Source organism: Bos taurus, chromosome 2 (genome assembly GCF_002263795.3).
Source record: "Bos taurus isolate L1 Dominette 01449 registration number 42190680 breed Hereford chromosome 2, ARS-UCD2.0, whole genome shotgun sequence".
In the NCBI taxonomy this organism is placed as follows: domain Eukaryota; kingdom Metazoa; phylum Chordata; class Mammalia; order Artiodactyla; family Bovidae; genus Bos; species Bos taurus.
The window spans coordinates 17,646,457-17,674,228 of NC_037329.1; the positions used below are offsets into that span (position 1 = coordinate 17,646,457).

The 27,772-nt window shown below is 37.9% G+C and overlaps 1 protein-coding gene across 4 annotated transcripts in view; it reads left to right on the top strand.

Annotated features, from left to right (window-relative positions):
• SESTD1 (SEC14 and spectrin domain containing 1) overlaps positions 1 to 27,772 on the top strand; it is a 152,950-nt gene that overhangs the window by 27,729 nt on the left and 97,449 nt on the right. For 3 of the 4 annotated variants that reach the window (XM_024978543.2, NM_001191250.2, XM_024978540.2), the window contains exons 2-3: positions 22,783 to 22,874; positions 27,205 to 27,313. In XM_024978543.2, the coding sequence (XP_024834311.1) occupies positions 22,820 to 22,874; positions 27,205 to 27,313 (164 nt within the window). In that variant the 5' untranslated portion in view covers positions 22,783 to 22,819. Of the gene's footprint in view, positions 1 to 22,782; positions 22,875 to 27,204; positions 27,326 to 27,772 lie in introns of those variants that run through there. The other variant, XM_024978546.2, reaches the window with a different exon arrangement.

Here is a 27,772-nt window from a genome sequence, read left to right on the forward strand (position 1 = left end):
ATGGCAATCCACTCCAGATCCTTGCCTGGAAAATCTCATGGACAGGAGCCTGGTGGGCTGCAGTCTGTGGGGTCGCAAAGAGTCGGGCATGACTGAGCGACTAAAACTTACTTACACTTACTCTATAAGAAGAATATCAAAAGAATTATAAAATAACATTGACTTTTCTCCTACAGTTAGTAATTTATTAAGTAATAAATTTGCAGTTTTCATATAGGAACTGGTGTGACTGAGGGCACTACTGCAAAAGAACTTATACTTTATTAAGTTAATTTTAATGAATGATGGTGACGAAGTTATTGGTTCATTTTCAAATTAGTACCTGTCAGGTCTGTTTTTCTAAATGTAGTTTATTCTGTAAATATAATGTCTTATTTCGTGTATATTTTAATGGGATCTAAGAATTTTGAAGGAAAATAATGAAGGATTCTAGGATATCTAAGGGAAAATCAAGAGAAGATACTAGTCTTTATCATAATGCCAACAGCTTTCTAGAGGCTTGTTAATATCATTATACATATAGATTCACTTCAAAATCTATTTACCATGGTTGTATCTTGGTTCTCTCTGGTAGGAAATAAAGATGCCAACTCCCATGGACACTTCTGTCTGGTGAGCAGGCCTGGGGGACATCTTTGTACTCCTAAGCCCTGGGGGAGATTGAAGATTTATTCCTTATAGCCCGTTTCCATTTTTGGCATACATGTCTGATTACCAGTGCTTGTTATCCTTCCAGACTAACTCAGCCATTTGTCTTCCATTTACTGAGTTCCTTTGTGCTCTAGATGCTGTACTTGGTACTTGTAGAAAAGGGGTGGTTGCATAATGGAAAGTTAAACTGCCTCAGTCCCTGACATTCTGGAATATATACTTTTAGTAGATGTTAAATTTTATATTTGGAAATGCAGGCTATGATAGAAACATGTAGGAATGGCAAGGCAATCAAGGGCTGGTCACATGCTAGGTCTCCAAGACAAAGTGATTGCTATTAGAAAAACCAGGAGCGTGAGGTATTGAAGACGTCAGTAACAGTCATGATTTTGCATATTTGTACATGATACTATTTTCTTCATGGAAGCTTTCACATGTATTATTATGTGATTAAGGATCCATTTCTTAAGAAAGTAATTTTATTTATCCCTGTAATGTTTATATTGGAAAGGAGGACGAATGAACCAATCTTCTGTAATATTTTCCTTTAAACTTTCTGATAGAAAATTATGTAATTGGCTTAGTTTCATATCAGGAAAAGTAAGATTAAGCAGTGATTAGATTTTTTATACAATTCAGTTTAAATCAGAAACTACTGCATTTAAAGCACTTTGACCAAAACGATATTTCTTGTACTTAAGTATTATAAAGTGAAACTATTTTTGGTTTTGTACTGTTTTATATCTATAACTTTATTTTAGTCACAGTTCATAACTTAAAAGGCTTTGAACAACATGTGTTCTTTATCATCAAACTATAGAAAATAAAAAATTGGAAAATTGTGTCAGATTATTTGTTTTCCAGAGATGACTGCATAAAAGTTAAGTCTAGGGCTTGTTCTAACTTATATAACAAGCAAAAACATATGTCATCTCCCTGTGAAAGGTATATTAGTCTTAAAATTTCATTTTCTTTCTTTTTTTAGCTTTTACTTTTCAACATGTAGATAGAGACTTTCTTAACATTTCCTACTCTTGAGGACCTAGTCTAGTCTAAGTAGTTCAGCAAATAAATATGACTTGGTCCCTCTGTCAGTGAATCCCCACTCACCTCAGAATGGGAGTTATACTGTGTGATAAGGTAATAGAGATTTGCTGTTGTTCAGTCATAAGTAGTGTCCAGTTCTTTGCAGACCCCACAGACTTCATTACACCATGCTGCTCTGTCCTCAGTTTGCTCAAATTCATGTCTATTGAGTCGGTGATTGTGTCTAATCATCTCATCCTCTGCTGCCCTCTTCTCCTTTTGCCTTCAGTCTTTCCCAGCATCAGGCTCTTTTCCAGTGAGTCAGCTCTTCGCATCAGGTGGCCAAAGTATTGAAACTTCAGCTTCAGCATCAGTCCTTCTGATGAATATTCAGGGTTGATTTCCTTGAGGATTGACTGGTTTAATCTCCTTGCAATCCAAGGGACTCTCAAGAGTCTTCTCCAGCACCGAAGTTCAAAAGCATCAAGTCTTTGGTGCTCAGCCTTTTTTGTGGTCCAACTCTCACATCCATACATGACTACTGGAAAGATCATAGTTTTGACTGTGTGCACGTTTGTCAGCAAAGTGATGTCTGTGCCTTTTAATATGCTGTCTAGGTTTGTCATAGCTTTCCTTCCAAGGAGCAAGTAAATGTCTTTGAATTCCATGGCTGTAGTCGCCCTCCACAGTGATTCTGGAACCCAATAAAATGAATTTTTAGTGGAGCTATTTGTAATAGAGATATTATAGTATAAGAGTAAATATTAGCACTAAGGAACCAGAGAGTGGTTATATCTTCACACTGTGTATTGTGTCAGGGAAGGTTTCACAGGGAAGGGAAGCTAAGATAAGGTTTAAAGAATAAATAGGAATTTCTTTGATTGGATAGATAAGGATATTTCAGCATAGAGAGCATATACCAAAGCACAAACAGTGCAAGTGCATTGCAGGTTCAAAGCACTGCATTTGCTTTCTTCCACATGAGAAGGGCACAAAATAGAGAGGCAAGGGCATGAGCTGCAGAAAACTTAAGTCTATGTAGAAGGGTTGCCATGGAGACCATTTAAGATTTTAAAGTAGAGAAGTGAGACGGAGAAGGCAATGGCACCCCACTGCAGTACTCTTGCCTGGAAAATCCCATGGGCAGAGGAGCCTGGTAGGCTGCGGTACATTGGGTCGAGAAGAGTCAGACACGACTGAGTGACTTCACTTTCACTTTTCACTTTCCTGCATTGGAGAAGGAAATGGCAACCCACTCCAGTACTCTTGCCTGGAGAATCCCAGGGTCAGTGGAGCCTACTGGGCTGCCGTCTATAGGATTGCACAGAGTCGGACACGACTGAATCGACTTAGCAGCAGCAGCAGTGAGGTGGTTTATTTTGCAAGTGTGTGAAAGGGTAGAGTGCAGAGTCAGGAAATCATTTAGAGGTTATATGATAATCAATAGTGCTGTTGAAAAGAAGAGGAGATGGATTCAGCAGATTATGTGGCCATTTGGCTAGAGGTTATAAGAAGAGAAAAACCTCTCAGGTTTTTGGCTTTGGCTTTAATATGTGTGTGTGGGTGCACACATATGGTTGGGGAATAATGTAAAAAAGCATTGTTATCAAATACTACTGTATTTTTACCCAAATAAAAATATTTAGGTAATTTCAAACTTGGAGAAAAGTTGCAAAAATAATCCAAAGAATTGCCATGTACTCTTTCTTCACCATAGATTCCCCAAGTGTTAACTTTTTGCCACAGTTGCTTTTCATAAAGCAATAAGTAGTTTTTTTTTTTTTTTTCCTGAACCATTTGAGAGCAATTTGCTAACTTTATGGCCCTTTGCCCCTAAATCCTTCCATTTATACTTCACAAAAAACAAGGATATTTTCTTATATAATCACAGTACCATCATCAAAATTGGGAAATTGACATTGATATAACACTATGTCAGTTTTATTAAAAATTTTCTGAATTTCCTAATGTCCTTTTGATTAAAAGAGAAAAAAAAACTTGTTTTCTGGGTAAATGGTTCAGTCTAGGATCATTTGTTGCTTTTAATTGCCATATGTCTTTAATCTCCTTTAATCTAGAACACTTCCTTGGTCTTTGTTTCTTGATAAAAAAATTTTTGAAGAATACAGTTTAATTATTTTGTAAAAATATCCCACCATTTGGATTTGTCTGATGTCTCCTCCTGATTAGATTTAGGCTGTGCATTTTTGACTGGAATATTACACAATTGAGAGCTTTGCAGGTGGCTCAGTGGTAAAGAATTCGCCTGCTAATGCATGAGATGCAGATTTGATCTCCAGTTGAGAAGATCCCCTGGAGTAGGAAATGGCAACCCGCTGGAGTATTCTTGCCTGGAAAATTCCATATACAGAGGAACCTGGTGAGGCTACACAGTCCATGGGATTGCAAAGAGTCGAACATGACTGAGCAATTGAGCATGTGCTATACAAGTGTATCAGTGTACAGTATCTGAAGGTCCGTACTATTGTTTCATTACTGGTAATGTAATTTTCAGTCACCTGGTGTGATGTCCTCCAGGTTTTTCCACTAAAAAATCAGTTTTTTTTCTTTGTAATTAATAGGCATCTTTTGGGGAAATACTTTGAGACTCTGTAAATACCCTGTGTCTCATAAAATCTTGCTTAATAATTTTAACAAATGACAATATTTTTTACCTGAATCATTCTGTGTCCTTCTGATGTGTACTCATAAATCAAGATATTTCAGGGTTCTTTTGTACTCTGTGCAGATTCCTGCCTTGGAATTTGCCATTTTTCAAGGAAGCTTGATTCTTTATAGTAGCAGTAGTAAATAGAAATCATGATCTAGACATTTGTGCTCATTGCTACTGAGAGGTCATAGATTTTAGGCCCCTGTTAGGATTTTCCAGAGGAACAGAACTCATAGGAAAGAGGTATAAGGAGATTTATCACCAGGAATTGGTTCATGTGATTAAATTGGCAAATCTAACCTGTAGGGTGAGCTGGCAGCTGAGAGACCCAGGGAGAACTAATGTTTGCTGGTCCATTGAACTAATGTGCCAAGGCCATTAGGCAAGAAGAAATGATGTTGCAAGTTAAGTCCAAAGGCAGTCTAATTGGAGAATTCTTTCATGTTAGGAGAGAGTCAGTCTCTGTTCTGTTTAGGCCTTCAGCTGGTTGTATGAGGCCCACTGGTGATATGAAGGGCAGTCTGCTTTACATTATTGATTGAAATGTTCATCACATCTAAAAACATCCTTGCAGAGATAAAATAATGTTTCATCAAACATCTGGCCACTCTGGGCCAACTGACACATAAAGTCAACTGTCAGAGCCTTCCCAGTGGGTAGAGCTAGGGGACACACATAGACATCCCCTATATTAAGTGAAAACTATGAGTACATACTACTTTTTTCCAGCCGTCATTATGAGGTTCATTGTAATCTCCCTCCCTGCTGCTACTGCTACTGCTGCTAAGTCGCTTCAGTCGTGTCTGACTCTGCGACCCCATAGACGGCAGCCCACCAGGCTCCGCCGTCTGCAGGATTCTCGAGGCAAGAACACTGGAGTGGGTTGCCATTTCCTTCTCCAATGCATGAAAGTGAAAAGTGAAAGTGAAGTCGCTCAGTCGTGTCCAACTCGAGCGACCCCATGGACTGCAGCCCACCAGGCTCCTCCGTCCATGGGATTTTCCAAGCAAGAGTACTGGAGTGGGGTGCCATTGCCTTCTCCGAATCTCCCTCGCTAGTTTCCATATTTGTAACTCCCTTCTTTGACAGTGAAAATTGTAGGTCCTGTTATCCACAATTTACTTACTTATTTGTTCCATCTTGGAATACACATCAAGCAATTCAGAATTGTTAATCTTTTTTTTTTTTTAATATTCGTTTGGCTGTGTGAGGTTTAAGATTAGGGTTAGTTGTTGGGTCTCAGTTGCAGCACACAGGATCTTCATTGCAACTTGTGGGGTGTTTTGTTGCCGCCCATAGACTCTCTAGTTGTGGTGCAAGGGCTTAGTTGCTCAGAGGCATGTGGCAGTTCTCTGACCAGGGAGTGGACCACATCCTTGGCACTGCAAGGCAGATCCTTACTACTGGACCACCAGGGAAGTCCCCAGAATTGCTTATCTTTAACACAGTGAAAAAACATGTATTGGAATTCAGTGTTCATTTGGGTGTTTTGTTTGTTTTCTTTATAACCTGAGAGTGTTTAGCCTTAAAGTTACTTGGATTAGTTCTCCCTGCCCCGTTTCCTCTGTAGTGTGATGTTCATCATTTCAAATGCCATTAGAGACATCTCTTTGTTCAGTTTCTCTTTTAGAGTTTTTTTTTTTTTCTGTCATTGTTATTAATTTTGTTATTGCTGCTACTGCTGCTGCTAAGTCACTTCAGTTGTGTCCGTCTCTGTGTGACCCCATAGACAGCAGCCCACCGGGCTCCCCTGTCCCTGGGATTCTCCAGGCAAGAACACTGGAGTGGGTTGCCATTTCCTTCTCCAATGCATGAAAGTGAAAAGTGAAAGCGGAGGCGCTCAGTCGTGTCCGACCATCAGCGACCCCATGGACTGCAGCCCACCAGGCTCCTCCATCCATGGGATCTTCCAGGCAAGAGTACTGGAGTGGGGTGCCATTGCCTTCTCCAAATTTTGTTATTTGAGTATGCAAATTTAGAACTTATACACATTTAGAACTGTACAGAAAGAGGGGTGTTAGTTTTCCCTCCATTCTCTTCTGCTCCTTTTCCAGTCCCCCATCCTTTCTACTCATTCTCTCTTCCTTCCCATAGGCAGTTAGTCTAAATTCGTCTTTGCACAAGATGAGCATGTACGTGTATATATTCTTCTTTTCTCTTTGTACAAAAAGTAGCACACTGCAGTTATTCTTTTGCACTTTGTCTCTTCCACTTAGACTGGGTATCTGTATTATTTCATGGGGATCTCCGTCCATTTTTAGAGTGTGACTGTTGTACGACTTCACTTTCACTTTTCACTTCCATGCACTGGAGAAGGAAATGGCAACCCACTCCAGTGTTCTTGCCTGGAGAATCCCAGGGACGGGGGAGCCTTTTGGGTGCCATCTATGGGGTCGCACAGAGTCAGACACGACTGAAGTGACTTAGCAGGTAGCAGGTTGTATGGCTTTACCAACTGTTTACTTAGTTGTTCTTACACTGTGGAAGTTCATGTTATTTCTAACTGTATTTTCTAATGACAAGTAATATTGAAATGAATAATCTTGCAAAATGTGTTGAAAGTGTATCATCCCAGTTATTTTGTATATTTGTTTTCTCCTTTTTTCCCCCATATGTATTTTGTCTGTTTCCTTAAAGAACTCTAAGGTTTTGATTTATTTAGAAATTACCTCATTAATTTCTTTTTTAATCTTTATTGTTTCCATCCTTGTGTTTTGCTTTAGTTTATTGTTCTTGTTGAATGAGGAATTTATTTTTATTACTGTGAATGTTTATTTTAAATGTAATAGGTTTTCCTTTTTTCAGTGAATTAAATGTATCATTTTTTAGAAAATTATAATTTTGGTTTGTATTTTGCTGTGTCAAAAGTTTTAATAGTAGACAATTAAAAATTTTTAGAGTGGAATGACCTTTTGTTTTTCAATTCTGTTAGTAATGTTTGATTTTATTAGACTTGTGATCTGCCATTGCATTATTTCTTCCTCATTTCTTTGAGAAGAGTATATGATTCCCTCCCCCTCTTTTTTTGGTCATTATTCAGATCCACCTGAGAATGAGTTTATTATCAAGGTATAAAGTTTGATGGGCTTTCCTGGTGGCTCACTGGTAAAGAATCTACCTGCCAATGCAGGAGACATGGGTTCCATCCCTGGGTTAGGAAGATCCTGTGGAGAAGGAAATGGTAACCCACTCCAGTATTCTTGGCTTAGGAAATCCCAGGGACAGAGGAGCCTGCAGGGCTACAGTCCAAGGAGTTGCAAAGAGTCAGAAATGACTTAGCAACTAAACACCACCAATAACAAAGTGTAATACATAAGATTTATCTTTTTATGTTATGTCAGTTGTTTGTATTCTCAGCTAAACTCATGAGCCTTAGTTTTACATATTACTCAAGTTATTTTTCTGAGTTTTACTGCATTACTTGTAGTTTTTGCATTTGAAGGTGGTTGCTGTGGTATTTGATGCATAAGCATTCTTAATTTTATATTTTAATTGTATAATATGGCTGCTAGCATTAGATGGGTTTTTTTTGTCATGTTTCAGCTGCCTTTTTGATTTGAATTCTTCAGTATCAGGATTACTACTTTTGCTTTTTTTTCCTCTTTCTTTTTTACTCTATTTTTTTTGATATGCCGTGGCCTCTCTTTAATTTTTAGTCTTTTTGATTTACTTTGTTTCAAGTTATCTTTTTTTTTTTAATTGACGTATGCTGCTGCTAAGTCACTTCAGTCGTGTCCGACTCTGTGCAACCCCATACACGGCAGCCCACCAGGCTCCTGTCCCTGGGATTCTCCAGGCAAGAACACTGGAGTGGGTTGCCATTTCCTTCTCCAATGCATGAAAGTGAAAAGTGAAAGTGAAGTCGCTCAGTCGTGTCTGACTCTTAGCGACCCCATGGACTGCAGCCTACCAGACTCCTCCGTCCATGGGATTTTCCAGGCAAGAGTACCGGAGTGGGTTGCCATTGCCTTCTCCGTTAATTGAGATATAGTTGATGTATAATATTATGTAAATTTTAGATGTAGAACAGTGATTCACAATTTTTAAAGGTTATATTCCATTTATGGTTGTTAAAAAATAATGGTATAGTCTTTGTGCTATACAATATATCCTTGTAGTTTATTTTATACATAATAGTTTGTACCTTTTAATCCTCCACCTTTATTTTACCCCACCTTTCTTAGGTTATCTCTTGCATAAAGCATTAGTTCCTTTTTAGGAGCTGCATTAAAAAATGATTTTCTGTTAGTGATTGTTGAATTCAATCTCAGTTTTGTCATTGTGTGTTATGTACTCCCGTATGCATTGAGCCTGGCATGGGGTCACGAAGACTCATGCGCCACTGAGTGCGTTTCACGGGCATTGTTGTATTTTCTTTGTGATGTGCTTTTACTGGGGGCTTTCCCCCACCACCATCGCAGTTAGCCATTCGTTTAGCTGCCAATATGCTTTACTTGCATTTCCGTTTTAAAAATGTCTTTGGACATTTTGGATTTTTGTTTTTGTTATAGAAGCTACTTGTGTGCTTACGCCTTTTAAAAACATCCTCTTCCTTGTTTTCATGTTTAACTTTCTACTGTCCTTTGTTTTAGTTTTTAATGGTGTGCTTTGATCCTTACCTTATTGCTGTTTCAATAATCAATGAGTTTATTCTGTGCTTTTCTTTTTTTCTCTTCTCCCAATGTTTTTAGTTGAACTATACCTAGTTTGCCTTCAAACCTAACCGCAGATTTGTTTTTGCACTTAGGTTTACAGTTAAATTTGTTAAGTCCTCACTATCGTCTTTGGCTGCAGTTTCCCAGTCACCTACTGGTTAGATCTATCTCAATTTTTAGTAGATTTTTACAGAAGAGCTTGTGAACACAATTTCCCTGTTCTTACATATTTAAAGTTGTTTTTCTGTAGCCTTGACACTGGAAGGACAGCTCGGTTCACACTTTGTTTCCTTGCTTACAAATGTGGTCTTGTTCTTTATGTCGTTTTTTTAAGAAATCTGATCCCAGTCTTAATTTTCTTGCACTTACAAGTCATTCGATCCTTTTGTTTGAAATTCCTGGTTTTATTTCCCTTTTATTTTTACAGTCTGAGCAGTTTCATTGTGACTGTTGTCTTGGAGTTCCCTGTAGCAGGTCAGTCTTCTGCCTACTGGATTCTTTTATTATGTCTTGTTGGGCCTTTTGTTTCTGAGACACTTTCATTTGGATTATAGGTTTAAATATTCTAATGTTTTGTTTTTCTTCTATTGGTACTCAAGTTACACATAATTATATCTTCTTTGTCTATCTTTCATTTCAAAAGCTTTCTGTGTTTTACTGCATCATGTCATTTTCATTCTCTTCTTTTACTGTTTTCTTCAATGCCTTTTATAGGTTTTATTTGTATTTATTCTTGAGCACCTTGTGATTTGATCTTCAGTTCTGATAGAATTTTATCTTCTTCACCTTTTCTTTCATTTCTGTTATTTTGTTCATTCTGTTTTTCAGCTTTAAATTTGTGATCCAAAGTGGGTTTTTTTATTGTTGTTGTATATCAAATTCGTGTTTAAGGAGATACAGTTGAGCCTGGAATGTTTATTAACGTTTTTTGCTTTTTACTGATTTGGAGAGGTATTTTTCATCAGCATAATTGTTCTGATTTAATTTTGTAGTAGTTTTATATAGATGATGATTGCTCATGGTTCTGCATTTCTGTAAGCAAGGCTGATGTCTTAGGGACTTACGAGAATCCTACTTTAAGAATACTCCCTCTGTTACTGTTGCAAAGCGCGCTTTTTTCCCTCTGTCTTTATTTCCTCTTGTAGGGGAAAGGATTGTCCGTCCCTCAGTTTGCCTCGGTGTTGGGTTGATGGGTATCAAGGGAGATTCCTAGGAGTGGGGAGGCTCTTAGGAGGGAGTTCAGGAGGGTGATTGTCTTAGTTTTAGTCCCTGTAATTTTAAGGATTGAAGCCATTGTATTGAATGTAAGCTAAAAAGGGATTTATTGAGAGAATTCTGGGATTTCGCCTTATACAGAATGGCAGCTGGGCCCTCTTGAGGTATGAAGCCAGGGTGAGTGGTGAAGCCACCTGCTTAAGGTCACACAGCTAATAAGGAGCAGAGTTAGGATTTGACCCCAGCTCAGTCTGACTGTAGTTCTTCCTCATGATACCCTGCTGCCTCTGCTTGTTTTCAGGGCTTCCAGACACACAGTGCAGAAGTCATTAAAAATGGGAAGTGGCTGCTTTGTTGCCTCCTTACCTAACTTTGTATTAGAAGTAGCAGCCAGTTCAAGAAAGCCCTTTTAAACTTACATCTTTTTTCTGTAAAGTAAATAATTGATATAGCTTCTCACTTTAAAAAAATTAATTTTGTATGTTGTGTGTCCCAACAGAAAAATAGTATTCTTTCTAATTGCTGTTGCCATCATCTTCCTTCCAGAATATAGTATTCGTTGATGGCAGACATGATATTGTTTCAATTATTAGAAATACTTGCTGTCAAAAGCTGCTTCTTTGGCTATCCAGAGGAGTCTGAAGTTTCTTCTGTGGTGGTTTTGTGGGTTCTACAGATCAGATGATCTGCCAGGTGAGATGTGGGTGCCAAGTCAGGAGCCATTTAAATATAGCAAGAAAGAACTAGGAACTGCGAAGTATTTTATAGATGTTAAAGGGAGAAGGTAAGGTGGAGGAGGGGCTGATGATGAATGCTGTGATTAAAGTGGAGATGCAACTTCCGAAAATGAAAAAGTGTTCATGTTAAATAGTAACTTTTCCCAAGTGTTGAAAATAGATAATGAAAACTCACTTGGACTATAAATGTAGTAAAGTTAAACAAGCCATTTCTAAAAGCCAAAATTAAGAGTTGGCTCAGCATAAAGAAGGCTTTATAAAATGTCTCTCTTCATTCATGATCCCGATGGGCCAGGCCCCAAGATGTTTCAGTAAAGGTCCCTGAACTATGTAATTTAATATTCTCTACAGAGCAAATGCATGCTCTGTTCATAGTGCTTTGTCAGGTAAAATTATTAAGCTTGTTTTTCCCTTGCTGCTTCTCCTCCTTCCTAATTATTTTGCCCAGTGACACCTAAATGAGAAAGCTGGCAGGACTGTAAGAAGGGAGTTTATTCAACGAATATTTATTGTGTGTTGGTCATGTGCCAGGCTTTGTCCTGGGCAAACAAGTAGACACATTCAAACGGCTGAGCTAGCTAATACCTACTTTAGATTTTAGAAGTAAGTTTTTTTGGCTCTATTGACTGTATAGATAAAACAAGTTGTTATTAAATTTGAAATATGCTCTTATGTGTTAATATGTTATACGCAAAACCTTTGGACTCTCGTTCTTTTCTGAGTCAAACAATATGGTAGTTAATTGAGTCTCCACCAAGAGCTCTTCCTGTCTTCTGACCAGCCATTCTGTTCATCCATCACAGCAAATGCCTATTGTGGACATAAATTTTGCTTTTCTTAATAATTTTAATTACTTATAAAAGAGTATGATACAGTGAGAGGGAGACTTCTGAAAAAATGCCTCCAGTCACAAAGTGAGACAAATGTATAGGGACAGGAATTAAGTCTGCAGTTCCAACGCAGTGGTGAAAGTAGGCATTCTGCCTGCCTGCCGTCGTCTTTTTATCTTCTGGTTATTGCATGTGTCAGAATTGGTCTCTTCCTCCTCAGCAGTCTTAGCTGGAGACCAAATACTCAGATCTTTCTACATGAAGAACTTTAGGATATGATGGTGAATATGTGAAAAATTTTTAAAATTATGGGTAGCCTGTTTCCTGTCTCTTGACTTTGAAATAAGGAAAATATTGCTGAATGTAAAAAAAGTTGTTAAAGATTGTATCTTCCTCTTTTACAGTATTGGTATGTTTAAAGACTTAGTTTTCTTAATTGTATCTTGGACATTTTCAAAGATGCAAGAGCAGAGAGAGTAGTAAAATGAACCACTGTTTACCCGTTATCTGTTGACTGTCAACAGTTGTCAATATGACCAGTCCTACTCCATGCATATCCCCCTCCCCATCATTGATGCAGATCCCAGACATACTGTGTTTGTAAATGTTAAAGTGTCATCAATAAAAGATAAGGCACTGTTTTTAATAGACATAAATTTACTGTCATTACATCTAAAAAAAATGAGCAGTTCTATTTGAGAGATGCTGAAGGCCCTCCTTACTCATACCATAATATAGGTCACTGTGTTAAGCAAGAGCGTGAGAAGTAACGGCACTTAGGCCTTGGATGCAGCGTTAGGTTTAAATGCCAGTTTTGCTGCTTTTTAACTGCATGAGCTTGGGCTGGTTAAGCTCTCTTCATCTCACTTAGCCTCAGTTTCCTTAGCTGTTAAATGGAAATAACAGTAATCCTAGTCTCAGAGTTGTGAGTTACAAATGAAGCAGTGAAGGTGAAGTGACTCGAATATTGTTTTACTATTATATATAGAACATTTTCAATAATACTAGTCATTGTTATTTTATTTGGAGATATAAGGAAATGTACCTTTTATACCTAGGCTTCCCAGGTGGCTCAGTGGTAAAGAATCTGCCTGCCAGTGAAGGAGACGCAGGAGTTAATGGGATCAGTCCCTGGGTTGGGAAGATCCCCTGGAGTAGTAAGTGGCGACCCACTCCAGTATTTTTGCCTGTAGAGTCCCATGGACAGAGGAACCTGGCAGTCTGCAGTCCATGGGGTTGCAGAGAGTTGGACACGACAGAGTGTGCATAAGGAAATATACAGATAACTAATTTCACATTCCACCTTTCAAGTGTAGGTGATGTTTTAAGGTGATTTGCATTCATTGATCCTCTAAGCCTCTGATTTTTATGGGATGCTGAAAAGTCTTAGTATTATTTTAATTCAGAGGCATATTTTATACTTTTCTCAAAAGCAGATGATTTGTTTTAGGACATATGATACTGTTGAAAGGAATACATATTTAATCTTTACTCAAATCTTGGATGTTTTTATGTATATTTGTATGAAAGCTTTGAGATGCCCTAAGAGACCATTTTTTATTTTTAAAATTTTGTTCATTTATTTATTTTGGTTACACTATATCTCCATTGTTTTCTGTAGTCGCAGCGAACAGGTGCTACTCTTCATCGCAGTGCTCAGGCTTCTCATTGCTGCGGCTTCTCGTGTTGCAGAGCACAGGCTTTAGGCGCACGGGCTTCAATACTTTCAGCATGTGGCTCAGTAGCGGTGGCTTGTGGGCTGGTGAGCACAGGCTCAGTCGTGGCACAGGGACTTAGTTGCTTCGTAGTATGAGGGATCCTCCCGGACCAGGGACTGAACCTATGTTCCCTGCACTGGCAGGTGGATTCTTACCACGGCGCCACCAGGGAAGTCCAAGAGACCAGTGTTTATAAATGTCCCTGTAGCTTAAAAATAAAAAGCAGATCTAAATGCCCTTTTGTAGTGCCAATTTCCTTAAAGTGATAGTTTGGGCAACTGTAAAGTAAAAATGGTATCAATATTATTGCTTACACTCTCCTTTCTCCCCTCTATTTAATCCATTTAATCTTTTCTTATTTTACACCATCCAGAATGTACAATGTTGAAAGAAATTTGTCTTTGTAGCTGAAGTTCTTTCATAGCAGGGTATTCTAATTATAGTAAAAGTTGGGGATAAATTGTTCAGCATAAACAGTTCAGTTCATAGACTTTCTGGAACAAATGCTTATGTATTTTTAGTTTTTATTTTTTGATACTTGAAGTGCACATCACTTTCATTCAGATTTTCCTGATTTATAAAATGTTCAATTCTGGTTTTTTAATTATTTTTTTATAGCTTTATTAAAATAAAATTTATGGTCATAAAATTCACCCATTCGAAGGCTGCAATTCAATGATTCTGTAACACATTTTTTGACTAGGGGATTTTTGCAGAAACTAATGCCTGTGGCTGGTGACTTGTTATGAAAGTGAATATTGAAATGTCTGTGGTCAATAACGTTGGGGTAACAAAAGATGTAGTAATACATCTCTGATCAATAATATGTTAAAAGAGTTATAGAGTCATCACTGCAATTTGATTTCACATTTCCGTCACCCCAAGAAAGAATCCTTGTGCCCATCACCAGTCATTCCCCATACCTAACCCAGATCCAGGCAACCATTAATTTGCTTTGTGTCTGTGCATTTGCCTGTTTTGGATATTTCATATAAATGGAATCATACAATTTGTGACCTTTTGTGTCTGGCTTCTTTCACTTAGCATAATTTTTTTTCACATAATGTTTTATGGTTCATCCATGTTGTATCATGTATCTATATTTCAGTCCTTTTTTAATTGCTTAGTAATGTTCTGTTGTATGGATGTGCCTTATTTTGTTTATTCATTCAGAATTGATGGACATTTGAGTTGTTTTCATGTCTTTAGTGTTATGAATAATACTGCTGTGAATGTTTGTGAGTAAGTTTTTGTGGGGACATTTATTTTAAGAAATTATTCACATATGTAGAAATAATGGTTCTCTGTTAATTCATGTATTTTTAATTTTGATTTTATTATGTGACAGTATAGAGGAGAGAAGCCCTGTGCAGGGTTTTAGGAGTCTGGGTTTCATGTTATTACTCAATGTGCTGTTCAGTGTTAGAACAGTGAATCTATGTTTATAGATCTCAGTTTCTGCTCTAGATTGAATTTTTGTATCCTTCCCAAAATTCATATGTTGAAAACTAATCGCCAGTGCGATAGTATTTGGGTAGGCCTGGAAAATCCCATGGACGGTGGAGCCTGATTGGCTGCAGTCCATGGGGTTGCTAAGAGTCAGACACGACTGAGCGACTTCACTTCACTTCACTTTTTAGAAGGTGATTAGTACACTTCTAAGAGAAACCCCGGGGAGCTCCCTTGCCCTCCTACCAAGTAAGGACGTAGAGGATGGCCCCCCAAGAACCAGGAAGGGGCCCTCATCAGACACTGGATCTATCTGTGCCTTGATCTTGGACTTCTCAGACTCTAGAACCATGGGAGATAAATTTATTTATAAGCACCCACGTTAGGGTATTTTTGTTTTAGCAGCCTGAATGAAACTGTGAAAAATAAATTTCTGTTGTTTATAAGCCATTCAATCTATGATATTTCTGTTATAACAGCCCGCGTGTACTAAGACAGTTTCCTTATCAGTAAGGTGAAAAAGTTGAAGTAGATGCCCTCTATGGTTCTAATCACTGGTTCTGAATCTATTTTTAGTTTTTGTCTGACCTTGGGCAAATTACTTAATTTCTCTGTGCCTCAGTCTCATCAGAAAAAATGGGGATATTAATGTAATTATGGCTTCCCTGGTGGCTCAGACGGTAAAGAATCTACCTGCAATGCATATAATTATGTTGTTTTGAGGGGGAAATTATGTTCTTGAAACTTGAAAAAAATGCCAAGATGTGTCAAGCTACTTGGAATATGTTTGTTCCCGTTTTAGTATGTTGTACCAAGAAGGCCTCAGTGGGAATGCTTTGGCTGTGGCCTCTGTGGAGAATCAGTGGTAGAAAGCTAAATAGTAGCTGGTGGAGGAAGGAAAATTGAGCTGTTAATAATAGATGCCATTGAGTGCTTACCATTCTAGAGTATACTAAACACTGCACATGTATTAGCTCACCGAATCCTGGGTCTGATGAGTTAGATTCAGTGACTATGCCCATGAAAGAAAAGTTAAGGAATTGTCCAAACCACCTAGCTAGTAAGTGGCTCCTCCTAGTCACACCCTTGCCCTGGGGCATGATGTTTATCACTGCACCAGACCGCCTTTCTGAGAGAACACCTCCCAGGGACAGAGTCCCACGGCAGAAAGGTGTTCAGTGGGGGAGGACTCTGCTTGGGAAAGATACCTAGTATTGCTAGCAGGCCTTCTGAGGGAAAGAGAGGTGCTCATCTTGTACGTAGTTTTCCATATGTCTTGAGTTACTTGGCTGCATGTATAACTGTGATGTGACTGTTTAGTTACTGAACAAGTTAAGGGATTTGCAGTATGGTCAGTATTGTGTTTGTGTTTCTGGCTCAAAAATACATTGTTATGTTTTTTTTTTAATGGACTTTTTGTCTGATGGAAAATAACTTTCACATGTTCCACTGGCTTCTTTCTACTTGGGTAATGCCATAATAATTTCCATTTTGTGAATAGTTTTCCATATCTTTAGTTAACTTAGGTTTTTTAAACTTTTGTTTTGTACTATTACACATTTTTAACTTTTTTCCAGTGTGCTGTTTGATGTACCAAATATTTTCATTATATAAACAAAAATTAGGAACCGGATGATACTTTTATTCAGTCTGTTAGACAATTATATGTCTGAATTAGATTTAAAAGCCTGAGATTATCTCAATGAAAAGTATGTATGTCTTTGCTGAGTATAGAGGAGGAACACTTCTTTCTAGGATAAAGGTCAGTAGAGAACAGATTTAATGATGACCCAGAGAAATTTTGAGATAAAGAGAGGATGGGATCTAGAAATATGATTATGAGTTTGTTATCACGTGCTTCCCCTGATGATTGAGACAGACCTGTTCCGCAGCAGGTGGACTCGGTGGGCACATCCATTGCCCTGGGGAAGGAAGTGGTGCAGGCTTCTTGGAGCTCAGTGTGATACTCAGATGCAAAAGCTGTGCATGAAGAGAGTTCACTTCAGAGAGCTCTCGTATCAGGTAAAGACTCTGTAGCCATGGGGTACTCTAGAGCTGGGGATGCCAGAAATGTCTTTACTGGAATTCCATCAGCCTCATTCACTTCTCTAAAGTAGTATTCCTTTTGCTGCCCTGGTTTTGGCGAGGAAGGATTTACTTATAAATTAACATAGATAGGAAAAGCCAAAAATTTGAAAAAGTCATACAATAAAGGACCTTCTGAAGCTGAACCTTCAAAAAATGAAGGTTAGCAGTTGCTAAGGACTTGGTAGACTAGCTCAAGAGGTGAGGAAGTCCTTAAAGAACTGAGTTCCCTTTTGCTTTTGAACATACGCATGTCTGGCTCCTGAGGAGAAGGGGCAGCAAGGGTGATGATGTAGGGGTACTTGCTTGTATTGTTTTTGAAAAGGGTTTTTAAGTGGCAGAATATCATTACCATTAGCTTTAAATTTTTTGACATTTAAATGCAGTGTAGGACTTCTCATGTCCCATTGGACCTTTTCTGTAGAATTTTCTTGTCTTTTAAAGTAGGTTATGTTTTCATGGAAAACTTGGAACTTTTTCTGTTTCCTTCATCCCTTTCTTCTTTTCTCCCTCCCTCATGGAATAAACTCGGTCCTGACCCATCTGTAAAAATGGTGTCAAACGAGGATACTTCAGGTTTCAATTTTATTTAGAAGAATTACTGTTTTGGATAGATCTGTACTGTTGTGAAAGTTAAGCATTTTATCATTTTCATTTGAAGTCTATCCCAAAAGCTTGGTTTTCTTTCAGAATTGTCAATGTTATTGTAAACCCAGATTAATAATCATACATTGGCACCTACAGTAACAAAAATGACACACGTTTTTAACTGTTGATCTGCTTTATTGATATATTTTTGTAAAGTTGAGTGATGCTTCCTTCTGCCTAATTTTACATATGGATATGTGGGCGATGTGCCCAGCTGGGCAATACTTAGTACTTCTGTGTGTGCTTACTTGTCTTCATCTAAGGTTGCTGTTGCTCTGTAACACTAGTTGAAAGTATTTGTAATCTGAATTTAAGGACAACTGTAGTATTTCTTCTGGAAATAGAAGGCGAAGGGAGCGAGCCTGCATTCTGATTTTGCTCATTGCCATTATGTGTCTACATGATGTAGACTCATTAGAGATGATTTAGTTAGCCTTCGGCTATCCTAATGGGTTTTCACTGGTTGTTAAAAATGCTCTTCGAAGAATAACTAAATTTTCCAAATAAACTGGTTGATTTATACTTATTGAAAGAGGAGTTCCAGTGCACCCATTCATATCATCAGTTACAATCTCCTATGAAGTGTAGTTTGCCCAGTCTTGATTAAAAGGCCCGAAATGCTCTTTGACTGCTGCTTAACACATCCTCTGCTGCCCTCTAACGGTTGCCCATTGGTAGAACCCATCGTGGTCCCCCTTAGCATCATAGACCTGCCTTTCTCCAGCATCTGGTGATTATGTAGCTGCTGGATCCCTGGGAAACTGTCCCAGTAGAAGAAGCTGAAGGAGCTGCTTTGAAGGAAAAGTGTGCACATGTGATCTGTGATCACACCACGAGGTGTGGATGGTCAGGTAGCTGTGATGATGTTAGGACTCCTAGGGTGTGTGTCTCACTTTACTGTTAGTCACATACGTTTGTTCATTTGCTTGTTGATTCATCCATTCATCAATGAAATATATTACGAATGCCAAGGATATCCAGAGCATCTTGGCTTGATTCACTCTACTGCTGCTGCTAAGTCACTTCAGTCATGTCCGACTCTGTGTGACCCTATAGACGGCAGCCCACCAGGCCCCACCGTCCCTGGGATTCTCCAGGCAAGAACACTGGAGTGGGTTGCCATTTCCTCCTCCAGTGCATGAAAGTGAAAAGTGAAAGGGAAGTCGCTCAGTCATGCCCGACTCTTAGCGACCCCATGGACTGAAGCCTACCAGGCTCCTCCGCCCATGGGATTTTCCAGGCAAGAGTACTGGAGTGGGGTGCCATTGCCTTCTCCATGATTCACTCTAGTAGATGCTTATTGTAGATTTGTTAAATGAGTGAATGAGTGAATAAATAAATATGAAAATAAATAGGACAAGTCTCTCCTTTGGGGAGGCAAAATATCACTTTAACTACTTAGTTGCCCCAGCTTTCCTTTTTTTTTTTTTTTAACCTCTTCAAGATCTTGAGAAAGATGTTCAAACTAGAAGACAGATACAAATTTCCATTGAAACCTAGTCTCTTTATATTTTTCAGAATTTCTCAGAATTCATCATTTCTAACTGTAGACAGGCTGTTTTCAGATAGGATTTATTTTGCACTCAGGAATGAGAATTTACTTTGATATTTCTTGCTTTTGGTTGGTGGCAACATGCAGTCATGGTTGCACATTTTCCTATGTATTCAGCACTCTCCAAGGCATCTCACCTGCTATGAACTGGCTTTCTGCTTCCTTTATGAATAATAAATTGTGACTTAATTTATCCAGATTATTTTAAATACCATATATGAAATATGACATGTTTGTGTTAAGCACTTTGTGAATTGTTGAATTTTTTGCTATTTTTTTTAGCCTGCTTCACTTGGCAAGTTTTTTTTAAAAACTTACTTTCCTTGCTACTTTCCATTAACTCATATCAGGTATATGCCTGTCATTGACTTCATTCCTTGTTACAGAAATATTTCACTCAGATATGTTTAGGTTCACCAAGTTTCTAGTGAAAAATCAGTGGTCTGGATCTACCCACTGGAGAAAAGTAGGAGCAGATACTCCATATTTAACATTTAACTGTGGTGATAGCAGTGGACAGTGATATTTTGCAGGATTTTCTCTTTATTTTGTTTTGTGTTGCATTAATAACCTGAACAATCTTTTTGGCCAACCCAATACGTTAACTATTTTATGAACTATATATAAGATAACTACAGATAGGCAGATTTAGTTTTTGTTTGTTTGTTTGTTTCTGATGACTGTGCTAAGGACTTGAAAAATCTTAAATGACTTCTGTAAAATTAAATTTAATTGGAACTAGTAGTACAGTAATCATGACTTTTCATTACCCACCTCTTTTATGATGACAATGAAAGATTGATGGAAAGGAGACTCTAGAAGGGAGGAATATATAAAAAGTAAACATTACAGCTTTCATCTCTTTGACTGCTTCACATTTTATTCATCAGTTTGATCTTGGCCCACACATCCAAAACCTACATTTCTCATTACTTTAGATTACCTTTTCATCACTATCAAGATGTTCTTTAGAGAAAAAGGCTGTTGGATTAAACGAAAATCAGTATTTTGCCATGCTGAGATGGTTTTGTGAAGTCATGGAAAGTGTAGATACTGCATCTATGTCTCAGGAGAGTGATGAAATGTACTATTGCTTCTGGATATTACAGTTTTCCAAGATAAATCTATACCAGAGATTGAACCATCTCCCTTTTGTGCTTTAAGTATGTGGAGAACACAGTGGTGCAAAATTTTGCACTTATTGGCATAAAATTGATAACCTGACTCGCAAAGCTCACATAACACAGATTTACTCAAAGGGTCACCTTCAGCTATTATTTCTTATGCCTTAAGAATTCCAGATATTCTTTTTTTCTTGGGTACTGATTAATTGATATTTTAAAGCTTTATGTATTTATCTCTGGCTGTGCTGCATCTTTCGTTGCTGCATGTGGGCTTTCTCTAGTTGGGGTGAGTGGGGCCATTCTCTAGTTGTTGGCAGGCGGCTTCCCGGCGCAGTGGTTTCTCTTGTTGCGGAAAATGGGCTTTAGGCACGTGGGCTCAGTAGTTGTGGCTCATAGGCTCTAGAGTGCTGGCTCATGAGCTGTGGTGCACGGGCTTAGTTGTCCCACAGCATGTGGGATCTTCCTGGACCAAGGACTGAACCCGTGTCCCCTTCATTGACAGGCAGATTCTTTACCACTGAGCCACCAGGGAAGCCCTGATTTGTTGAGCTTTATTGTGACAAGGCTTAAAACGTCAGTGTTCATTCAGAATAGATGATAGCAGATTGTTGGGGGGGAACCCACAAAGAGCAATCGGTGGCATTGAGTGATTGCATATATGACCTACCAGACTGTAAGCTGCAGTTTTGCTTCCTGTACCAGTCAAGTTTCTCCATTGACTAAAAGAGAAGTCTGCTTTGATAACTTAAGCAGAAATGGATTTATTAGGAGAATGCTGTATAACTCACAGAATTTATGAGGCTCAGAAAAGTAGGAAGGACCCAAAGGTAGTTGAGAAGTTGTCTGTGCTTATCCCATAGGGAAAGTCTGGTTAGGAAGCCAGTTCTGTTGATACTTCTGTGACAAAAGTTGCTCCTGTAACTTCATTACTCCCTCATGTTTGAAATTCCTTTGTGAGGGCATCCCACTGACAGCCTCAATCAGCAGTTCTCTTTTTTCTAGGTTTCAGGGTGTCTCTGTGTTCAAAATTATTTTTTAAATAATTTTTAGTACGTCTTAATAATGGCCTTTCACTGCATTGACATTTGCACTGATGATACAAAAGCTAGACTCCATCTTGTTCACTTGGCCAAATGTCACTGGATATTTTCAGGCCTGTTTTATTGGTAAGGTGATGATGTGATATGAGAACAGTGTTACTGGAACCAGATTCCCAGGGTGTGAGTCCTAACATCTCCACTTAACTAGGTTTCAGATGTTGGGCCACATTTAACTTCTCTTAACTCCAGTTTACTTTTCTGTAAAATGGGATTAATAATAGTACTTACCTTACAGAAATGTGAGGAGTAATCAAGTTAATACAAGTGAATTAGAACAGTGTATGCCTTGTAATAACCACTTGCTAAATGTTAGCATTCATAATCATTATTATCCAATGTTCACATCTGATCTTTGACAAGCTGGTCACAAGAGAAAGGAGCTTAGACATGAGCCTGAGCTGTCTGGTTCTTGTAGAGCTGAAGAAAAGCCTCATCAGATCAAGATACTGATCTAGAAACATGAAGTACTACTATTTTAGGTTAAAAATGTAAAACATGAACTTTTCCCTCATTCTTCCTACTATTTGTATGTTACCCTGGGCTGATGTAGAACAAAAATGAATGGCCAAATTGCAAACAAATATTCAAGGATAAAACTTGAAGAGAACATATCATGTTACTTTGACAACATGTTTTCTTTTGTAGGCAGGTGCCAATAGTAGTGACTTTTCTTTTTTAGTTGTATATGCAAAAGCTGTAAAATACTGTTTCTTTTCAAAAGACTACATTTTTTTCAGGGCAAGGCTGTGAATTGAATTTTTAGCTTTAGCTGAAAGCACAGAGCTTGAAATGGAATAGGTTTATAGCAAGTATTTGTTAAATAAGTAATGTTTTGGTTTTCCAGTACTTATAAAAGTTACATTTACACAATATTATAGTCTTTTAAGTGTGCAGTAACATGTCCAGAAAAACAATGTATGTGCCTTAATTAAAAATATTTTATTGCTGAAAACGGCTAACCATCATCTGAGCCTTCAGCGAACTGTAATCTTTTTGCAGTGATAACATCAAAGATCACTGATCACAGACCACCATTATAAATTAGTGATAGTGAGAAATAATAGTAATGGCGAGAAAATTTAGTAATAGTGAGAAACTTTGAAATGTTGCAGGAATTGCCAAAATGTGACACAGCAGTCAGGAAATAAGCAAATCTTGTGGAAAAATGGCATCAATAGACTTGCTTAATTACAGGGTTACCACAAGCGTTCAATTTGTAAAAAAATACAATAAAGTGAAGCATAATAAAAATGTATGCCTGTATATATTTCATAGAGTAATTATTGCTATGCAGTTGACATTTAACTTTCTGTGTTTTCAGAGAGGAAAATTTATTGGAGGAAGTTTACTGGAGTAAAATGGAGGCCTCAGTGATATTACCCATTCTGAAGAAAAAACTAGCTTTCCTTTCAGGTATGTTTCTTCTTAAAATTGGAAGTGTTTGATGTATAAACTTGCTTAATCTTGTTTCTTTGATAATGCAAAACTCCACTTCCTTTTTCTAGGAAAGTTGTGTTTTAAAGGTGTTTCTGAGATACCTGTTACTCAGAATGGATAGCGGTGCAAGCCAGCTCTGTCACTTTTGGTGCTTGGCAGGCCAGTTTTTATTCTCTTCTTTAATTTGATTAAAATGACCTCTATAAGGCAGATATCATGATGTCTCACTTCTCATATGAAAAATGAAATAATTAATACAGGCTGAGAATAATGACTAGCCAGCATCTGACTTACCGTTTCTGAAATACAGAGTAATTCATTTTTGTGATATCCTCTGTCCTAGCTTTTATCTTCCATCTTCCTAGGAAGAAGAGTTATGAAATATGTTACATGGTTTTCTCTTTTCACTACTTGAACTTGGTTTATACAGGCTTGAGTTTACCTTCAGTTATTAACCCAAAGGCTGCATCAACAAAGAAGAGACAGAGAGAAGCTTTGAGATGTTTTACTAGTGTGAAGGCAGTGGTAACACTGGGTGTAGCAACTTCATGGAATTTTGGATCATTGAGTAAATTTGCACATGCTGTAGAATAGGTACTGTGGCCCACCTGTTGAAGATTAGTTAAATTATTTTATTTTGTTTTTTCTGTCTTATTCTCTTTAGGTTCTATCAGAATTGTCTTGATATTGAGACTACGATGTCCTTTTTCAATGTATATTGTATCTCTGTGATTGGCATGTTTTTCTAGTGTACGTTATTTGGATCATACATCGTTTGGATTCTGTTGATGTCTAGCAAGCTTGAGGGGACAACATGGCTATGGCAGCCATGATCAGTGCTCACCAACATCTAGTCCTCTTCTTTCTGGGCACGCGGAAGACTATCCCTCCAAGATCCCTGCAGTCACACACAGCCACATGAAAACTTCCAGCCAGTGAAATGAGAGCAGACATACTATATTTGTCACTTTCAGCCTGAAGCTATGAAAAACTTCTACACAATGCTAAGATTCTCTTTTCATCCAAGAACATGGAGGTCTTACATGGACTTCACAGACAAAAAGATTAAAGTGGTCTGAATTGCTGAGTCATCATGTGGATGACAGCTGCCTTGGAAAGTTGCCCAGTACCACAGAGGATTCATATAAATTTTTGTGTGCCAAGTAACTGAAAAAAAAAAAAAAAAAACACCAAAAAAAAAATAAAAAAATAAAGGACAAACATACTGAATTTCATTAGTAATATTGCTTCTCTAATATGTGTTTCTTTTTTAAAAAAATAAACTTCCTCCCTTATCAGTTCACACTTAGATGTTTTCTACATTTTTTTTTTATGATATTAATGGTGTTGTAGGAAGCATTCTTAACAGTTTGTGAGTTTTGTGCAAGTTCAGCAGTATAAATTCCTCCAAGTGGGAGTATTAAAGAGAATTTACATTTAAATTTGTGTTATATCTAGTCAGATTGCCCTTTAAGAATATTGTTTCAATTGTTATTTCTTTTCTCCCATTAGTGTATGAAAATAGAATAGACCCACAGACGTAAAAATAGATTTAAAAAATAAACTTGCAGTTACCAAAAGAGAAAGGGGAGGGAGAAGTTTGAAATTTGGAATTAACAGATACACACTACTATGTATGAAATACATAAAGACAGGCTCCTACTGTGTGGCCCAGGGAACTATATTCAATGTTTTAAAATAACCGTACTCTTGCCTGAAAATCCCATGGACGGAGGAGCCTGGTGGGCTGCAGTCCATGGGGTCGCTAGGAGTCCGACACGACTGAGCAACTTCACTTTCACTTTTCACTTTCATACATTGGAGAAGGAAATGGCAACCCACTCCAGTGTTTTGCCTGGAGAATCCCAAGGACGGCAGAGCCTGGTGGGCTGCCGTCCATGGAGTCGCACAGAGTCGGACACGACTAAAGCGACTTTACTTTCACTTTTCACTTTCATGCATTGGAGAAGGGAAATGGCAACCCACTCCAGTGTTCTTGCCTGGAGAATCCCAGGGATGGGGGAGCCTGGTGGGCTGCCGTCTATGGGGTCTCACAGAGTCGGACACAACTGAAGCGACTTAGCAGCAGCATACGGGAAAATAATCTGAAAGAGAATAGATCTATATGTATATAACTAAATCACTTGGCTGTGTGTCTAAAACACTGTACATCAACTATATTTAAATTAAAAAAATGCTTATTTGCCCATACTGTTGCAAAAAAAAAAAATCTTTGTCAGTGATATTTTTGCATTCTTATTACACTTGTCTCTGCAGCATTTGACCCTGGTTACCATACCCAACTTGCAAGGATTTTTCTTCTTGGCATCTGCCTTCTTTTGTATTTACACTGGTGATTATTTTATTGTCCCTTAGTGAAAGCTGAGGGCATAAGGTTAAATGTAGTGCTAAATGTTAGACCTATCGTCTGCAGGCAATTTCACAGTGGTTTAGAGTGCTGCACTTCAAATATGAACCTTTTTGCAGATTTGGTTTAATGCAGGGATAAAGCTTAGCGGTTTTTGAGGAGCAGATGAAACTTTTCTGAACCCAGTCCCTCTTTCCTGACTTTCTCTGCTGCTGCTAAGTCACTTCAGTCGTGTCCAACTCTGCGACCCCATAGACGGCAGCCCGCTAGGCTCCCCCATCCCTGGGATTCTCCAAGCAAGAACACTGGAGTGGGTTGCCATTTCCTTCTCCAATGCATGAAAGTGAAAAGTGAAAGTGAAGTCGCTCAGTCGTGTCTGACTCTTAGCGATCCTATGGACTGCAGCCTACCAGGCTCCTCCGTCCATGGGATTTTCCAGGCCAGAGTACTGGAGTGGGGTGCCATTGCTACTGACTGTTAATTATTTCAGTCAGTAATATTCAAGCTTTTTGAATAATAGACAAAAACTTTTCAAACCAACAAAGTCCTTCAGGGAATACAGTTTGAAAACTATGGGTGCAGTTCTTTTAAAAAAAAAAAAAAGAAAAAAACTAAACAACATATTCTAAACAAAAAACATTTGCACTAAGGCACTATTGATTATCTATTAAGTTAACCATTTGAAATTGCTATTTATTGAGATTAAACAAAGTACTTGAATATCAGTAATTTATATGGTTAACCTGATAAAAGATCATTTATGTTTTGTACTTCGTCAGTTGTATCCATGTTATTCATAGGATGGAGAAGGAAATGGCAGCCCACTCCAGTATTCCTGCTGGAGAATTCCATGGTCAGAGGAGCCTGGCAGACCAGAGCCCACAGGGTCGCAAAGACATGCAAAGACACGGGGTCAGACATGACTGAGCTACTAACACTACACTTTATTCCTAGGAACCATTTTTTTGTTTTTTGTTTTTTTATTTCACTTCTTTCAGTTTTTAGTGAAAGAGATCATATGAAATTGTTTCCTTTAGTATTTACTGGCTTTTACATTTCTAAAATTGTCATAAATATCAGTTGGGTTAAAAGATGGACTTCAGTGTGAAAACCAGTCATGTGGGGAGCTTTGAAAGAAGCTATGTGTATATAAAGTACTAGTTATGTTTTCATGTTTATGGAAATCAATGAGGACGTGAACGTCCATGAAATGCACATACACTCCACTTCCTGGCTTTCAGGCTTCTGTAAGCAGGTCCCGTACACTCTTCTCAGCTGGACAGCGTTTTCCCTTTATTGCCTCATGAACAGAGAATCCTATATGACCTTTGTGAGTTACCTCAGATCATTCCTTGTCACAGAATGCTCTTTTGGCTAGGTTTATAAATTCTATCCATTTTTCTTAAGTTTTTTAACTTTTCTATGTACCTTTATACATTTATTATGGCTCTTATGTTCTCCAATTTCTAAATCCCTATTTATAATATTTTATATTTTGTACAGCACAGCCCAGCAAGCTGTCATATTTCATACTATTATTTCTTATGACTTAAAGTTTTTCTTCCTAGATTGATTAGAAATTTATTTTGTTTTACTTGTAAATGCATACTGTGCTGGGCACACAATAGGTGTTTGATGAATTGATTACAATCAGGAGTACACTGAATGGAAGAAATTAAACAAAATGGTAATTGCTATGTTTAGGTGAAGACTTCATGGGTGAATTTTTTTTCCTCTTATTTTTTTTGTAAATTTTGTACAATTTTACTGCACTACTATAAGCATTTATAACATATAAAATAAACAGCCATTATATAGTTTTTTACTTATGTCTTAACCTTGAAATTGTTTTTGTAACTTTGAACTCAAGTATATATTATTCATTTAGTGCTTCAGTATCTCTTACATGTTAAATTTACATATTTTTTTCTTTAATAGGAGGAAAGGACAGACGAAGCGGCCTCATTCTGACAATTCCATTATGCCTAGAACAGACAAATATGGATGAGCTGAGTGTCACCTTAGACTACCTACTCAGCATTCCAAGGTGACTCTAAAGGTGTCTTTTCTTAAAATTCAGTATGTTTTCATTTACTTACTAATGATTCCTGCCATTGTTAAACTGTAGTTTGTTGTCTTATTTGCTTTTATTAGTGAAATTATAGTCAAAACACGAGAATCAATACTATATAATGCCATAGCAGATGAAATAAAGACATTTTATATTCCTGGTGCACTGAATGATAACAGATTTCTAAAATGTATGTGCTGTTACCTTTTAAGGAATACAAGATTGAGCATCTGTCTATACACCATGTAATTTGAGAAAACTTAGAGAAGTGAATCTTGTATTTAGGAAGCCATTTATATATAACTGAGCCTCTGGTGGCTCAGACAGTAGAGTCTGCCTGCAGTGCAGGAGAGCTGAGTTTGATCCCTGTGTCGGGAAGATCCTCTGGAGAAGGAAATTGCAACCCACTCCAGTATTCTTACCTGTAGAATCCCA